At 36.9% G+C, this 18322-nt stretch overlaps 1 protein-coding gene across 2 annotated transcripts in view; it reads right to left on the reverse strand.

Moving 5' to 3' along the window:
- Positions 1 to 6641, reverse strand: part of RAB3C (RAB3C, member RAS oncogene family) — a 294161-nt gene extending 287520 nt beyond the window's left edge. Inside the window, exon 1 of one of the 2 annotated variants that reach the window (XM_050795510.1) lies at positions 6365 to 6641. In XM_050795510.1, the coding sequence (XP_050651467.1) occupies positions 6365 to 6382 (18 nt within the window). In that variant the 5' untranslated portion in view covers positions 6383 to 6641. Of the gene's footprint in view, positions 1 to 5545; positions 5779 to 6364 lie in introns of those variants that run through there. The other variant, XM_050795509.1, reaches the window with a different exon arrangement.
- Positions 6642 to 18322: the final 11681 nt, after the last annotated feature.

Raw genomic sequence — 18322 nt, forward strand, 5'->3', positions numbered from 1 at the left:
TTAAAAAAACTAGAAATAAATATAGCAAGGCCTCTGGACACAGAGTCAAGACAAACGGATCAGTCTGGATACAGACCCAACCTATAATTAATTGACCTAAATTTCATCAAAATTCAAAAAATCCTCACCAAAAGGCACTATTTAGAATATGAATATATAAGCCACCAAATGGGAGAAACTTCTATTTGTATATCTATATGACTTGACAAAAGACTAAATTGAAGATGAAAGATCTCTTGCAACTAAACAATAAAAACAAATCCCCCAGATGGATAAAAGGTTAGAATACACTACTCACAAGGGAAGATATATAAATGGCCAATAAGCACATAAAAATACACTAAAAACCATTCATCATTAGGACAATTCAAATTTAAATCATAATGAGATAGCAGAAAACACTCATTGAAGTGGCCAAAACTAAAAAGACCATTGACATTACATGTTGTTGAAGATGTGGAGCCACTAAAACTCTCTCATACATTGCTGGTGAGAATTGCGGGTCCTCCCACTTTGGCAAAAGATTTGATTGTTTCTTATAAAGCTTAATATATCATAAAAAAGAACAATAGAAAAAACATTTATCCCAGAAATTTTACTTTTACGTATTTACCCAAGAGAAGTGAAAAGATATTATCATAAAAAAGAATAGAAAAAACATAGCCTTATTCATAGTATCCCCAAACTAGAAATTACCTCCAAGTTCACAAATAGGATAATGAATTTTAAAAGTATAGTAAATTGATTTTAAAAGTATAATATTCAGCAATAAAATGGAATGAATTATTGAAACATGCAACAACACGGATGAATCTCATACGCATTATGCTGAACAAAACAAGCCAGACTCAAACGAGAACATATTTTTTTGTTCCACAGTATGTTCATACTGCATGTTCTACAGAACTATATAAAGTTCTAAAACAAATCAAACTTTTTTATGGTTAAGTCATTCTGCAGGGCTGAGTGAGAGAGGAGACACAGGAAAATCCCACAGCTAAGCCGTGATTGGTCAGTCTGTCCAGGAGAACCCAGGGATCTCAAGTTCAAGTCTCACCAAAAAAGTTTACTGCATAGGTAGATTAGGAAAAACCATGAAGGAACACTCGGGGTGATTAGAAATGTTCTATATCTTTATAGTGGTGTGTGTTACACAGATTTATACATTTGTCAAAATTCATTAAATTGTTCACTTAAGATTTGTACATTTCAATGTATATAAACATTATTTTAAAAACTATAACTAATGAATGAAAAATGCTAAAGATCTATGTAATTCTGAATAACTCTCAAAGATTTAATCTTCACAGGCTGTAGTATCCTTGGTAATAGACTGACCTACTAAGATGATTCCCACAGAACCTCTGAGCCACATTAATTAAAAAAAGGGGAAAACGGTTGGAAAACCTTTAATCTATATAAGAACTTTTTTTTGAGGTGGCCCAGCTGCTTGTACTTAGCGAGTTGAGTGGGCAAGAGTAGTTTCAAGAAAACCTATTCTTCAGCATAAACATACATTTCCTTCCTGGAATATCATGGTGAAGAAAGGACTTTCCAATTCCAGTATAAGCTTAGAATGGTGGCAGAAAATTATGATAATTTTGCAGTTTCAATGGAAAAACATTCTTATACCACAAAAGTGAATTTTTGCTATAGGTTAAGTTTCCTTGCTATCCTCCACTTCCTTTTACAGAAGAAAAGTAAAAGAAGAAAATACTTGAGCAATTAACCCATATGGAGCCAGGAAGAATTTCTCATTTCTCTAAAGTCAATTAGGGATTTTCTGTTTCTGTAAAGGATGAGGACTACATGTCCATTTCTCAGAAAGATAGAGGGATGATCACTGAGGATGGATATGGTTAGGAATTCAACAATAATGAAGTACAAAAATGCCATGTACTTTCCATAGCCAAATAAAACAGTGATATTTAGACTTTAATTCTTTGCAATTTGATTTTGTGTACAGCATGGCTAACTTTAATATATAACTAATGGTTTTTAGCTCCACTTCATCTTCAGCCTACATCTATAGTCCTTCTTAAATCCTCCTCATCTTTAGTCAAACAATTTCTTTGGCACTCTGCTCCACGCTTTGGGTAGATATATTTCTTTGAATTTTCCTCAGTAGTTAGAAGACTGCATTTATGAAGTGACCCCAAAAGCTTGTGGATAACAAAATGGAAAAGTAAGCATTTAGTCAGAGACAATGAATTCCACTTTGGTCGTGTAAGAGAGTACGTGAACCTGCCAGAAATTATAATAGACAGAAGTAAGCCATTTTAAAAACATTGGCCCTTTTCAAATATTCAGTTTAGTTTATGCAAGTTTATTTTATAAAAAGAAGATAGGGCCAATTTTCCTTTCTTCTGAACCAAATGAATGACTCAAATTATATCAATAGCTGTCTCATTCTTTACACCACCCATTTATATCTTCCTGGGGTATCAAAAGTAATAGAGGAAAGAACATGGGTTTTCTAGACAGAGAGATCTGACAGAAATTTTACTCTATCCTAGTAGGAAAGTTATTTAGTTTTAATAAGTTCAAGTGATCGTGCCTAAGAGTGACCACTAGGATTTTTAAATATATTTGTAAATATTTTTGTAAAATATATCCATACACACATATGATTGTTATATATTATTTATACATATAGAAATTGTTTTATACATACACACAAATAAAATGAAATCTAAGTCACGGGGCTTGGCACAGGCAAGGCATTACATAAACTAGAATTTGTTCAATGTGGCCCCTGAATCAAATGACAATTTGTTAACCAGAGTCTTGTCCTCAAGTCATGAGAACTGTTATTTCTCATCTCATTTGGCCCTCAGGATTTATGTATACACTGAATGAGAAGACACGAATGACCAGCTCCTGCATTAGAATGCTAAGCCTATCACTTGGGACACTTACCAAATGCTATTTCTGGTTATTTAGGTTAGAAAGGAAATAAAGATGTCAGAGATTATCATTGTATATTATTTTAGTAATTACTATAAAAAACAATTAACCCTCATATTCCCTCAATTCAGAAAGAAATACGCTTCATAAAATATGCACATATCAAAGATAACTACCTTGAACAGAACACCAAGTTATTTATATAGATACATCAAATGCTTTTTAAAAGACCTTACATGACTTTTAAAAGGCTTCTTTAGAAAATATAAGAAGTAAATTGGGAAATAAGCAAATACATTAAAAAGCTCATATTGTTTCACATCAACAAATGAACTAAATATTTTTAAAAGCAGAGAATAAATCTCTTATTTTATGAAACCATAAAATGAGGTTTTCTTGTGAGTCATCTTCTACAGACCTAAGTAAAAAAATATTTGGGACATACATTTGAAATGATGATGTGGTTCAGTCTTTAAATGAAAAAAAAAAAGTCAACTATTTATTTTGTTGCATTGTCATATATCAAAGTCACATGAAATGTGATTACAATTCAGAAATATCAGTGCTGAAACATTACTTGTTACTTTAAAATATTCAGAGTAAGCTTATAGTTTTTATCCTATTATTACATATTTTTGAAAATTAATGATAATGGAGATGGGGTCACTATAACAACAATTTATTAGTTAAATTGAATTAATGTATGTGCTCTAATTAAATATGCTAAAAAGTCTTTGATTTCCTAAAATGTACATTACTCATGACAGCATTTGGAAATTTTAAATTTCAAAAACTTAGTCCAATGATTTAAAAATACATGATAAATACGACAATAACTCTATCCACAAACAAATTAATTTCATTTTACCTATTTTTATTTTAGTTCTTCATTAAAGTTTCGACTAAAATAGAAAATCACAGTGCCTACTACATAGTTAGTGAACACAAAAACTAATTTTAACTATTTCCTAAAATATTAATATAGTTCTGTAATATTTTAATGATCTTTCTGAACATTCTAAGCAACCCCTGTAGGAAAGCAAAATTAATACATAGTGTGGTTAAATTTTTCGTAATTTATTTTGATTGAAAAATATCAGTGCATATATAGAGTTGATTTTATTAACAATCTATTTTTCAAAAATTCTTGGAAATCTTTTTTATTGTGTAAATTTAAGATGTACATGTTTTCATATACATATACATAGTGAAGTATAACGATCTACTTTTAAAGTCTACAATTAATGTTTACTTATAATCAAATACGATTAATTTAGTCAGTTGGCTCCTGGCAGTATCTCCAGTAATAGAAAATTATCATAAACCAATATATCTTGATTGCAACAGCCTGTACCTTTATTGTCTGTTCAGATTCTTTTCACATCAGGTCTATAATGAAAAGCTAAGTCACAAATAGAGGTATTAGAAGACACACAAAGGGGCCACTGTTCCCTGACACAAATCAAATTTTCAATAACTCATAGGTAATTTGACGACTTCCCTTATATAATCCCCCAACAAACAATTAAATTCCATAGATTTTTCATTTAACAGTCCAGTAAGGGTTTCTTAATATACATAACCCATAAAATAAATTAAAAGTAAATCGAAGCATATGTTTAAAGTCCTTGATTCATGAAGAAACCAGTTAGAAACGCTGAAGCCCAAATTAATGTCAAATATTTATACTGTTGGGTTTGGCAACAGAGGTGGGTTCTCAAGAGAGAGCACATTCCAGATGATGTTTTCTACTCTCCTCTCAATCCCATTCATAAAATGCCTTTCTGTTACACAGTAGGATCACTGTTTGATTAATAAACACAAGCTGATGTTTAATGTTAACTGGTAGTACATAGAGACGAGAATTATCACTCATCTTTACTTAAAAACAAAACTTAAGCAAGATGTTTAAGCAGAGGTTACTTATGCACCGGAGTCCTTTGCATTTCTCAAAGGAAACAAACCTAAGAATGTGACTGAAATGGGGAATCGGAGAACAAATGGGCACATAACACAAGAAAGCTCAGAGGGGGCTGTCTCCAAAACAGAGTAAACCAGTTGTGTGGACAGTGATGCTGGCATAGCTCAGGGATATGCCAAGCCCCGATGTCTTTGCTATTTTCTGCTGATACTGGGAGCCTAACTGAAGAAACAGGACTTTGAGGAGCCTAACATTGGCTTCTCTTTCTTTAATGCGCCCTTAACCAAGCGGAATTCGCTCTATGCCGACTCCAGTGGGGAGCCTTCAACCCCGAATCTGACCTATCTGCCTTAAATCCGTGAGTTTTCACCGCAATCTCAAACCCCGGATGCCAAGAGAGGAGATCAATGCCAACACGAGATTGCATGCTCCTCTGACTTTTGTTTGCTTGGGTTTTCATTTTAGACAAACACTCTTATCCTCATTACAGAGCCTAGACAGATTGCGAATAGCCCGATCCCCTCATCAAGACAGCCCCAATCACAGCCACACAGAGCGCAAAGAAACCCAACTCTGTTCCCAGGGTCTTGTCACAGAGCCGCATCTCCGCGGGTGGCCGCCTAGACCTTCCCTTACGTTGAACTGTTTGTGCGCGGAGCAAGGGGAAAAGCATCTCTTTCAATTCCTCCCGAGGCCACTCTTTCTTTATGGACCCACCTGCATGGGCGCTTCGTGTCTCATTGTTGACAAATGTCCTTTCTCTCTGGCTAGGACAGCACTGGTCCGGGCTTCCGGTCAAGCGTGCACAGTCCGCGCGCTCCCCGCTCCACACTCAGCACTGTTGGGGTTCGCTAACCGGCTCCAACATCAGCACCGGAGCTGTCCTCTCCTGGCGCCGCACACGCGTACTGCCGGGGAGCCCCGTGCACTCCTGGGAACTGTAGTCTCGCCCTGCGGGGCTTCCCAGCAAACAGGCGAGCGGTGAACTACACCTCCCGGCAAGCAAGCAAACTCTTAAACAGCCTCGATCCGCCAGTCCGGCTCGGCCGCGGAGCCTCCCTACTCCTTTCGAAACGCTCCTGGGTTACCTCTCCCAGTCTCCCCTGCCCTCTTCCTCGCCAGGGGCAGGCGAATGTGACCCCAGCTTATCTCAGCTGGAGATTTTTCTTTGCTAACTATCGCCTTCGGGAGTAGACTGTGAGTTCCTGATTAGAAAACAACACTACCTTGTGCTAATTTCCAATGCAAACGAAGCCAGAGCTGGTCTCTGGACTCTCCGCCCTACCCCCTCCCCATCTGAATCGGGAAAGTTTCTACGTTTCCTTAGGCAGAGTGGGGCAGTTTTACAGTCTCATTCAGCAAACGTGGGGGAGAAAGACGATGAATGGTACACACATAAGGAAAGTGGTTTATCCGCATAATTGCATTGAGAAGTCGCCCGCGCGTACACAGTCACACACACAACCCGCAAACCAAAGTGCGTGAAAGCGAGATTTCTGGCTAAGCACCCCCAAGGAACTCCCTTCGCCTGCTTACCTTTCCATACAGCTCCATTACAACTCGAGGTTCGGAAATTCTCAAGTGACCTCGCTACAAAGGAGGTTAGGGCTCTACGTAGGAAGCGGGGCTAAAATGAAAAGGCACAACACAATAGAAGGGGTAGGGGTGGCGTCTGGCGGAGAGAAAAAGGAGGGACGTGGAGAAGACAGCTGATTTCGATGGAGGGCTTCTTTCCTCTAGAGGGAAAATGTGGAGTCTTCAAGCGGCAGCTGCAGAGAAAAGACTGAGTCTCTTAGGAAGTGCCAGGGGCGCGATAGCGCTGGGCAGCCCCTCCCCAAGCCCTCCCCCAGGCACCTTCCGCCGTCATTAGCGCGCACACACAGCCGCTGGCCGCGGGCTGCAGAGCTGAGAGGGCACTGGGTTATTTACCCAGAGCAAGCCACATAAAATGAACACATTCATCACTGGAACCCAAAAGCACCGTCACAGAATGAGATGGGAGACCTCTATCAAGTTATCCTGTCCTTTCTTTAACACAAAGTCATTCCTTATATTACAACTATACTCCTCCTACATTAGTTCAAAAAAATGGTTTTGAAATCTAGGAACTGTACTTTTGTTGGGCTTATCCTTTTCCTGTCAGTTGACTGATAAGTTTGACTATCCATGTGCTCCGTAACTATCTAGAGACAGCCCTCTCTACTTAAAAGTAAATGTTGATCATCCAGCAAATGAGCCCTGCCTTGGCATGAAGTCAAAATTATAATGGAGACAGAGTGAAAAAGGAATGATTGTGATATTGGCATGGAGGTATGAAAGGAAGAACTGGAATCAGCTTTAAACTTCGTTGTAGCAGTAGAACAGAGGTTCTGAAACTTAAATGCACTTGAAAATCTGTTGAGACGGAGGTTAAAGTTAAAATTTTTAAGCCACAGGTAGAGATTGATTCACTAGATCTTTTGAGAGGTCTGGAAATTAGCATTTTAAATAAATACCCCAGAAATTCTGATATAAGTGGTTCCCTTGCCATAATCTGAGAAACACTGTCTTAAACGAATCTATGCGTAACACTTTTCCAAAGATGCAAGCCTCAAAAGTGTCATGGTATGGACTCAATAATGCAACAGTCTCATATTGGGAACCTACCATATTCAATATTTCCATAATTTTAGTTGATTGTATTATTTAACAACTCTATAATCTGTCTTCTAATCTTGCAATTAGTGAGAATGTAATGCAATATCACCTAGGTAGTTAGTTTTTATAATTATTCGGAAAATACATTTAAGCCAGGTGTGGTGGAGTGTGCCTGCAGTTATAGTTACCCGAAAGGCTGAGTCAAGAGGATCATATGAACCTAGAAATTCGAGGCCAGCCTAGGCAACATAGTGAGACACCCCCATCTGGAAAAAAAAAAAAAAAAAAAGACATACCTTTAAAAATATAAACCTCATAGTTGAGAATTGTTTGATACTTAGAGAAGTTTCATGTAAATTAGCTAATAACAAAATGGAAAGTTAAAAGGAAATTCAATATCAATATGTATCACAGTAGCACCTTATTAGAAGTACGACTTCTGCATTTTAAAAATTAAGATGTATCTAAAGATGCATCTCTTTAAAAATTGTTTTCAAGAGAAATCCAACAAAATAATCCTGACATTTAAATGTATATAATTGTTTGGCATTTAATAATATTTGCTTAGCTACTTAGAGCCTGCCTTTCATCAGAACAACTACTGTGTTTTTTGTACTATCATCACTTTCTGAAATTCTCAGAATTCAGTCTGATATAGAACATATTTAAACATTATAAATATTTACCTTGCAAAATTACTATTCTTTGAGAAGTTTATGCCTTCTCAACATTTCACTAAAATTATACACATCGTCAGATTTTTTAGTATGTCTTTTATTTGTGGAAGAACCCATGAAAATTTAGTTTAAAGCTGGAGTTTCTAAAAACACGTTGGGGGGAACTTAATTCTGTCCTGTTTATAGTGCCTTAGCTGAGAATTTAAGGTGTGCAAAGAGGAAAAAAAATCTAGTCAGGAGTCAGATAAACCAAGAAAAGTGGACTGAAGCTGACTATCTAAAATCAGAGCAGGAGCACAGTAGCTTTGCTTGAAATCAGGTCACCATCCACGAATTTCATTCCTAAGGTCATTAAATGGCTGCTTGAGCTCCAGCTCTTACATCCACATTCCAGCTAGCAGGAAGGAGGAAAGGTGAAGGGTATTTCTCCATCACTTTATGTATACCACTGCTCTTATATTCCAGTTCCTTAAACTTAATCTTATGACCATACCTTTTACAAAGGAGGTTGAAAAATGTGATCTTTATTCTGAGTGGACATGTGCCCAGGTGAAAATCACAAATTCTGTTACAAACAAGTTTTCACTGTGTTGACCAGGCTGGTCTCAAACTCCTGGCCTCAAGTGATCCTCCCGCCTCGGCCTTCCAAAGTACTGGGATTACAGGCATGAGCCACCGCACCTGGCCCTTCCACAGCATTTTTAAAAGACTAGTACACTAAGAAGGGATCTTACAGATAATGTAGCTCATTTCTTCCATTTTCTGAGTACAAAATTAGATCCCAGAAAAGTGAAATAACCTACCTAAATCCCCACAAGTCATCCAGTGCTGTTACAAATACTGGAAAAAGACAACTATTTTGAGAGTATATTGCAATTTACTAATATAATCAAATTTTAAGTGTATCAACTATTTTCATTATCGTTAGGTTTATCTATTATAATTTAAAATGAGGAGGGTCAAAAAGACAAGACACCATCTTCTTCCTTAAGGGGACTACAAACTAATTCTGGAGACCAGATAGATAAATTGGTAACATGACAATAATAAAAGACATCAGTGGCAGAACGGTGCCTGATATCCACTCTTATCAGTAACTGCTTTAAAGACTTATAGGAAAGAGTAATCAGATCAATGATACTCTCTGGGAAAGTACATTGTACCCCTAAATATGTTCAAAAAGATCATCTGATTATAAATGTAGAATGAGAGACATAGACTAGAAGATCTTCAAAGGAACCTAAAGATCATTTTGTTCTTCTTTCTTAATTTGCAGATAAAGAAATAAAGACCCAAAGGTGAGTAATGACTCACAGAGCATCACACTAATTACCATCAGAGACAGAACTAATATACAATTCATGTGACTTCCAGTCCAGAGTTCTTTGTAAATATATAATATTTCAACAATCACTACTTTGGATGTGAGCACTTATTTGCTGTCTCATAACTTGACCATACTTTTACTAAGAAATCATTAAAATTACCAAACATTAAAGTATAAGTCAAATACCTCATTCAGAAAGATATGCAATCTGATAGTTATCTCTCCTTTGCTGGTTGAGAAATAGGGTATAAGATCTAAGGATAACTGATTATACCTTCTTCTTCAAATAAGGTGCTGGGAAATATTTTTAATTTTATTATTTAAAAATTTCAACATATTAATTAAGCTATAGAACCAAAGTTTTATTATTTTGCTAATTAAAATTAAATTTAACACTACTATCCACATGTTAAGATGGTCATAAAATCCAGTATCAACTGATTTGGCGGAAGTAACATAGGAGTTTGTCTCTTCTTTCTCCTTAGATGGCACAAGAACCCTGAAGCATAGGCTGGATGGGAAAACAGTAGATGCCAGGTATCTCTCTCATCTTTGATGGTTGCTAATACGGCTCTTTTCAGGTCAACGTGGCTCATTTGCATGCAGGTAGCTCCATTCTCCTCGTGTGAAGCTAAGCCACAGAGATGCTGATTGAAGTCCCAAGACCACAGGCACATAGTGTATCAGTTAGTTTTGCTATGCAACAAGCAACCTCAAAACTTAGTAATTTAAACAACCACATTTTTAGTTCATGATTCTGTGGGTTGACAATTGGGCCTGGGCTTTCCCGAGCAGCTCTTTCTGCCTTGATTTGTGTCACGTATGCATCTGTATACAGCTAGAAGTCAGTGAAACAGCTCTGCTTCTTGCAGATTGTCTGGCTGTTGGCTGGGGAAAAGGACAGGAACAGTTTTATATGTCTCTGATCTTCCAGCAGGGTACTGTAAGGTTACATGAGAAAAATCAGAGACATACAAGGCCTCTTAGAGCCTAGATTCAGAACCAGCATAGCAAAATTTCTGCTGCATTATATTGGCCAGAAGACGTCATAACTCAGCTCAGATTCAAAAGATGGAACAATAGACTTCAATTCTTGATGGAGGAAGCTTCAAAATCACATTTAAAAAAAGACTTGAATACAGGAAGGTATGGAGAATGTGACCACTATTGCAACCTACCGCATCCAGGCAAGCATCCCCTTGGAGGCTCTACAACTTCAGAGGCTGTGCATTCTGATGAGCCCCCGCCTCTGCTTCTGAAAACCATAAATCTCACCACCTTCCTGGTTTCAGGGGTTCTATCAACCTCATAGGGCACCTCTTTAATCACAGTACATCTGCTGATTAATTTTCTCCTTGAGAAATACAGTTTAATTATTTACGTGGACCTAAACCTTTAGTAGCAAAGATGTATATGGGAAATTCCCTCCAGCATAACATTCATAGTGGATTGCTTCTCTTTCTGGCTGTTAGCTACATCAGGAAGGTAAGTCTTCCTGGACAGAAGGATCAGAAGCCTGGTCATCATTACTGCAAAAAGAGAATATCTTTCATTCTTCCATGAACTCCCTACAGAAAACCAACCAACCAAACAAACAAACAAAAAACAAAAAACAAAAATGACTCCGTCATTTCTCAATAGCCATTCTGTCACAGCACATTTTCATTTAATCTTCTTGGCACTAAACTCATAAGAAACTTGAGTTGGAATTATCAGTCATTCTCAAAACAAATTTTTGTAAGCACTATTTTTTCCACAAAGCATTATCTGTGTCAGATAAATATGACCACTCACAACTTATATTTTTTCTATCTGTTCCTTTAGCTTGTTTATAGTCTGAGTATATATGTGTTTCTTAGAGAAGGATAGCATATCATTATAAAGCACTCATTTAATTCTAGTTCAAACAATTATAGTTGAAGTACACTTTTCTTTATGTAGTCATGATTTTTGGAACATGCATTTTCTTGATTTATTAGGTAATGAACCCTACATAAAAAATAGTTTTCCTTTATAGTAACAAAAGCCTCTTCACATAGAAGCTTATTAAACTCTTAATAGTCACACTAAACACAAATTCCCTAGTACCATAGATGAATATCATGTCTTTATCATGTCTTTAAGAAGGCCAGAGTAGAAGGAGAAGGACAGTGTGAAAGTCGTGTTTATCTAAGACTTACTTTATACTAGGGCTGTGCTAGACGCTTCACTGGTTTAAATTAATGTTTACACGAGCAAGAAGTAATTATGATTGCCTTCTATATTAACAGGAAAAGAGGGCATGGTCAAACTGGGTAATTTGTAGAGAATTTAATAAAGAGACTATTTACCATGAGCAGTGTTAGAGGAAACACAGAGGGCGAGTAGAGTACCCTGGGAATATAAGCAGCAGAGAACTAGTGAGAAGTTCTAGCCAGAAGGGTCAAGGTCAAGAAAAACAGAATCTACTGAAAAGGCTGTTGAAAATAGAGTCGACGGTAGAAGGAAATTACCAACACTCCCACTGGCTGTCTCCTGCTGACTCCCCATTGGCTGAACCTGATCAGAATCCAGAGCCTTGGAGCCTGTTGATGCAGACCAGACACTCAGCCTCCTAAGACAGAGCTGTGTGGAGAAGGGAGAAGGAGGCGAACCAGGAGACATCAGCATATTTCCCCTGCATCCCCCCATTTTAAAGATGAGCAAGTTGAGAGTCAAAGAAAATAACTTCAGGAGGTCACCAAGGTAAAACAGAATGTAAAATCAGATCTTTCTTGTTCTCTTTGAATAATATGTGTTCACTACCCTATTGAGTTTGGTAAAGAGAAAATATATATATATATATTCACCATAAAGAGTATTTTCCAAACCAGTTCCATCCCCAACCCCAGCCCCGCCTTTAACTTCCACATCCATATCATCACCAGGACTATCCAGTGAGGGATGGTTACTTTTATCATCACATTTTAATGGGACCCTTTTATAACCTCTATGTTTGATACCATTCCTCTTACACTGTTTTTATTTCCTAATATGAACAATTTCACTACTGTTTTAATTAATTGTCAACAAATATCTATTAATTGCCTAATATGTACCACAGCTATTTTTTTTGTTTTTGTTTTTGACACTGTAGAGGATACAACTGATGTCTATATAGACATGGCCTCTACCTTTAATTGGTTATACTCTTGTTTCTGTTTTTTGTTTCTTTCTTCTTTCTTTTTAAAGCACTATATTCTTCAGGAGACCAGGGATCATTTCTGACTTGTTCGCTACTTTTTAGCAGTACCTGTAGCAGTACCTGGAATAGTGCCCAGCACATAGTAAGAGTTCAAAAAATATTGTTGGCCTAATGAATAATAGTTTTAAAATACTGGAAATCAAATGTGATGAAACTCATAAATATGTGACACACATAGTGAGGAGTTTGGAGGCATGGGAAGATGAAGGCCAGGAATAATTACAAAGACAGAGGAAGCTTTTTTGAAAATGGAGATACCCAGAGGAGCATTGAAGGGTGAATTGAGTTTAATAGATATATGAGAGAAGAGTTGAAAATGTTCATGGAAATATGGGATTAAGAGATAAAAATAAAAAATATAAAATTCATTTCTCAACATAAACTTCATCAAATTCAATAAACTTTTGTAAGCTATGATACCATCCATTTAGTTCATCCCTAAAGAATTAAGATTCCTGGAAATCTAACCATATTAATGCAATCTTTTTTACATTATTAACTAAAATGGGTGCCTTTAAAGCTTTTTTTAAGATTACAAGATACAAAGTAGTCAGGAGATCATATCAGGACTGCAAGATGAGTGCCTAATGATTTCACATTTAGACTCTTACAATATTGCCCTTGTTTGATGAGAGAATGAGTTAGGAGCATTGTTGTAATGGAGAAAGACTATTTGGTGAAGTATTTCCAGATGTTTTTCTGCTAAAGTTTTGGCTATCTTTCTCAAAACACTCTCATAATAAGCAGTTGTTATTGTTCTTCGGCCCTCTAGAAAGTCAACAAACAAAACGCCTTGGGCATCCTCAAAACCTGTTGCCATGACCCCTGCTCTTAGTTCACTTTTGCCATGACCTTTGCTCTTGACTGGTCCAATGGCTACCAAGAGGTACCAAGAGGTAGCCATTGAGATGTCAATTTTAGCCAAGTGAGATGTCTATGGTGTTGGCTATTGTTTCTGTTGTTAATCGTTGATCTCCTTCAATTAGGACAAACAAGATTAATTTTTTTCTTGCCAACTGATGTGGATGGTCTGCTGTTCATCTTCAACATCTTCTTGTGCCTTATCTTCAAATTGTCTTTTTCCTTCTTAAAAAGAGTTATCCATTTGTAAACTGCTGGTTTCTTTGGGACATTGTCCCCATAAAGTTTTCATAAAGCCGCAATGATTTCACCATTCTTCCACCCAAGCTTTACCAAAAATTTAATGATTGTTCTTGCTTCAATTTTAGCAGAATTCATGTTGCTTCTATAGGGGCTTTAAAAAAATTAATGTCTTATCCTTCTTAGTGCCTCAAACTAGACCTTGTTCAAATACGTTAAACAAGTTAGTATGAGTTTGGTTTGGTGCAAAAAAATGTTGAAGTCTATACATAGCTTTTTCATAACACTTATTTTCCATAAACTTTTTTGAAGATCCCTTGTAAATGGTAAGGGCATTTGGGTACTTTAAGCTTAAGGGGAAATGGTTCAGCGGACTAAATTTTTCCCAGAGGAAATCAAGACAAGTGTGATAAAAGGGTAAAGTTTGTCCTGGAGGAACCAACTGTGCCTCTTCTGGTGCCTTTCTTTCTCTTTCTTTCTTTCTTTCTTTCTTTCTTTCTTTCTTTCTTTCTTTCTTTCTTTCTTTCTTTCTTTCTTTCCTTCCTTCCTTCCTTCCTTCCTTCCTTCCTTCCTTCCTTCCTTCCTTCCTTCCTTCCTTCCTTCCTTCCTTCCTTCCTTCCTTCCTTCCTTCCTTCCTTCCTTCCTTCCTTCCTTCCTTCCTTTCCTTCTCTCCTTCTCTCCTTCTCTCCTTCTCTCTTTCTCTCTTTCTCTCTTTCTTTTTTTTTTTTTGAGATGGAGTCTGGCTATGTCTCCCAGACTGGAGTGCAGCGGCGCGATCTTGGCTCTGCTCACTGCAAGCTCCGCCTCCCAGGTTCACGCCATTCTCCTGCCTCCGCCTCCCAAGTACCTGGGACTACAGGCGCCCACCACCACGCCTGGCTAATTTTTTGTATTTTCAGTAGAGACAGGGTTTCACCGTGTTAGCCAGGATGGTCTCGATCTCCTGACCTCGTGATCCACCCTCCTCGGCCTCCCAAAGTGCTGGCATTACAGGCGTGAGCCACCATGCCCGGTCTCATTGGTCTCTTTCTTGTTGTCTCTCCTCCTGCCACTCTGGAGCTCCTCCTTTCCTCAGCAATGTCTGCTGTTTTAAGTTGCACGATACAAAACGAAACAAAACAAAACAAAAACAAACAAAATCACCTGCCCAGCTTGCTCAGCTGTCCGTCTCAGCATATGGCTTTGTTTAGTGACTTCTACCAGTACCCTAAGAATGTATTTGTTTGTTTTAATATTTTAGTTTTGCTATCACTCCTATGGGAAGTTTTTCTCAACCTTTCCAGGTGTATTCCACTATGTCCTCCTATAATACTCATAGCTTCTGCCATGACAGCAATTATTGGGATACATTGAAGTGGTTTGTATTGTAGCCCCTCTCTCTGGAGCAAGGAAGAAGAGGTCTGGGGCTGTCTTGCTGTTGCTGTTGTATGAATAACTATGTCTATCCAATAAGCCTCCAATAAGGGAGGATTTTCAATCATTTTATGAATATAATTTTACTTATCTCTTCTCAAATGCTGTATTTCATGCTGGTAAAGGTGCTTTTCTTGCCGAAGGAGTTTTTGGAACCCTGAAAATTACTTTGTAGTTATACCTAGAAATAGGACTAATTTGATTTGAGAAATACGATTGCCAATCATCTTGGTTTAACCAGGACTCAAGAATTTTTGGGACTCGGGGATTTTCAATGCTAAATCCTAGAAAGTCCCAAGCAAACCAGGGCAAATTGGTTCCACCATATTGGAAAATAAAAAACAAATAATAATAAGCTTCCTCTGTGCACTATGCTGTGTCTATAAATACTAGCCAAGGTTATGTTTAGTGCTGCAAAATTTAATTTCTGATCTCACTTTTTCATCCCTTGAGTAATGGAACATTATGTCTTTGTAGGAAAGCACTCACCCTGTGCATAGTGAGTTGAGACAGAGAATTCATAGACTTTGTCAATTTATGTTGCTTTTAGCATACCACAATAATTGGTTCTCTCAAAGTCACCTTTTATGCCTTGTGCTATAACTGACTGGAAGAACTGTCAAGTAGAGAGCTTTCCCTTTAGATGGTTTATTACAGATGAATTCACAGGAAATCATTTTTGTGGTTGTTGGTTGTTCTTAACTCTCAGAAGTTCCTTGAGAGAGAATTACTTTCATCCCTCAAGAGGAGATACTGGGTTGGAACACAGCATTCATACTCAAGCACTTCAGCGCTATTTGGATTGAACCAAAATGAATTTAATTCTTATTCGACTCTTTCCTTATTTCCTTATTGTGTTCCTTGTTTTTGCCTGTAGTAAAGGGCATTGGTGGGTGATAGAACAAAGATAAAAAGCAATACAAGATTTTAAGGAATTAATTTTCTTATTCAGGAAATAAGGTGGATGGAATATATAGTATTGGAAGTACTCTCCAGTCTAACACGCAAAGCCAGGAGGGAGCAGCTGCTTGGCACTTTCATTAGCTTGGAAGCCATAGAATGGTTATCAATTTAACGTACATAGCTCAAATGATTTTCTGGAACATCAGGGATAAGATAAGGATACACAAGAAAAAACTTTGCTCCCTGTGTACTTTATGTTTTATAGCCTCATGAATGATTGGGGCTTAGATTGCTCATTTATTTGTTGCCTCATTCTCACAGATCACAAGTACGTATTAAAGGCAAACCTAGGTCAATCCTTTTAGGCAGAAGTCAGCAACTGCATTTAATAGCTGGCTTCTCAGGAGCATGCATGAAGCTTTTTACATGTGCCGTTTTATCATTTTCTTCTCACATAAAATCTACAAGGTAGATATTATGACGGTTCTTGTTTACAAGAGAAAATCAATTGAGGAGTGGAAAGTTTAAGAAGCTTGCTTTTTTGTAAGCAAAGATATAGATAGGTGTTCCAATCCAGGTGATCTGACCCCAGAGCTACATGCTTATTTACCATGCCAGGACTTGCATAGGTGGGAACATGTATCCTTACCCTTTTTTTTCTTTTCTTTTTTTGAGACAGAATCTCACTCTGTCTCTCAGGCTGGAGTGCAGTAGTGCAATCATAGCTCTCTGCAACCTTTGCCTCCCAGGCTTAATCAATCCTTCTGCCTCAGCCTCCAGAGTAGCTGGAACTACAGGAGTAGGCCACCATATACAGCTAATTTGAGCTAATCTCAATCCTAGCTTCCACAATCTAAATTTTGAATTTAGGAAATAATCAATGAAAAGATAATGAAAATAGAAACATAATATGAGATAAACACTTTGAGGGAAGAAAACATTTATTAATTTAAAAAGTTAATATTTTCTGAGATTCATTAGGTTTGTGGTCTTGTACAAAAATCCCCTATGTTTATTTTTCTCATTATGTTCTTTATATCCAATAAAATACTGTCCTTTTAATAATCCTGTAACATTGCATTGAAACAAATTTGAAACGAAAGATGTATCATAAAACCTCAGAAGAAAAAGTAAAGTAATAAAGTAGTAACTTTTTATATCTTGATGATAACTGTGCTGTAAGAATTATTATTATAATCCCATTTTATAGGTGAGGAAACAAAGCTGAAGGTAAAGTGAATTGCCAGGGGTCACATGTCAACCAAATTGAAGACCAAAAACTGGAACCCAGTTTTTCAAAAGAAGCAATGGCTTACATGGGACATAGCAGCCATCCAAGGAAATACAAGGTGATTCCCTGGATCATCACTCCAGCACTTAACACTACTAGGAAAATTAAACAGTTAGACTTGGAGAAATAAATATTACCACTAAAAGGAAGTCACTCATGTAACCCTAAGCATTCAGCAAGGCCCTGAGTTTATTTCCCCAGTTGCATCAGCCTTCTATACAAATCCTAAATCTGGATATTGTTTTCATTGATGCTGGAATTACTCTGAGTTGATTAAATTCAACTGGATAAAAAAAATATTGCTTATGTAGAATTTTCAAACAGTGATACGTTTTGTAACACGATGGCCCTGCCAGACTGAAGTAGAACCTGGATTATTATCATTAATAAAATAATAAGAATAACTTATCATGTGGGTATTTGCTATTTACCAATCACTTTCATATTGATTAGGTCATTGATCTCCAGACAATCTTTTAAGTGGAGGATATGCTGTTTTAAACCTTATTTTGTACTTCTTTGATCGAGGGTGGGCTAATAAGACATTTGTAGGTGGATCTGTCCTACAATGATTCATAAATTTATATATAAAAAATTACAAAGATCTTTCAGTATTATTGCATTAAGTTTTGAATTATACTGTTGTTCCTTATCAATTCCCTTGAAACTGATTATTAGAATCCTGGTGGCAAATTTTAGTAGCTTGCAGGTTCCAAAATAACATCCCCATATTTTAATTTTATGGTACTAGAGAGTCTGGAACTAAAGAAGAAAAATAATCATTAGGGTTAATATTTATTTATTACTTTGTTTTCAGAAGGAACTATATACCTTCTGGCAAAATGTTAGTGAGTTCCTACAACAATTATGATGCTTGCTGTGGATAGACAGAGGACCAATTTCATATTAAGACAAAGCAATA

The sequence above is a fragment of the Macaca thibetana genome, chromosome 6 (assembly GCF_024542745.1).
Source record: "Macaca thibetana thibetana isolate TM-01 chromosome 6, ASM2454274v1, whole genome shotgun sequence".
Classification (NCBI taxonomy): domain Eukaryota; kingdom Metazoa; phylum Chordata; class Mammalia; order Primates; family Cercopithecidae; genus Macaca; species Macaca thibetana.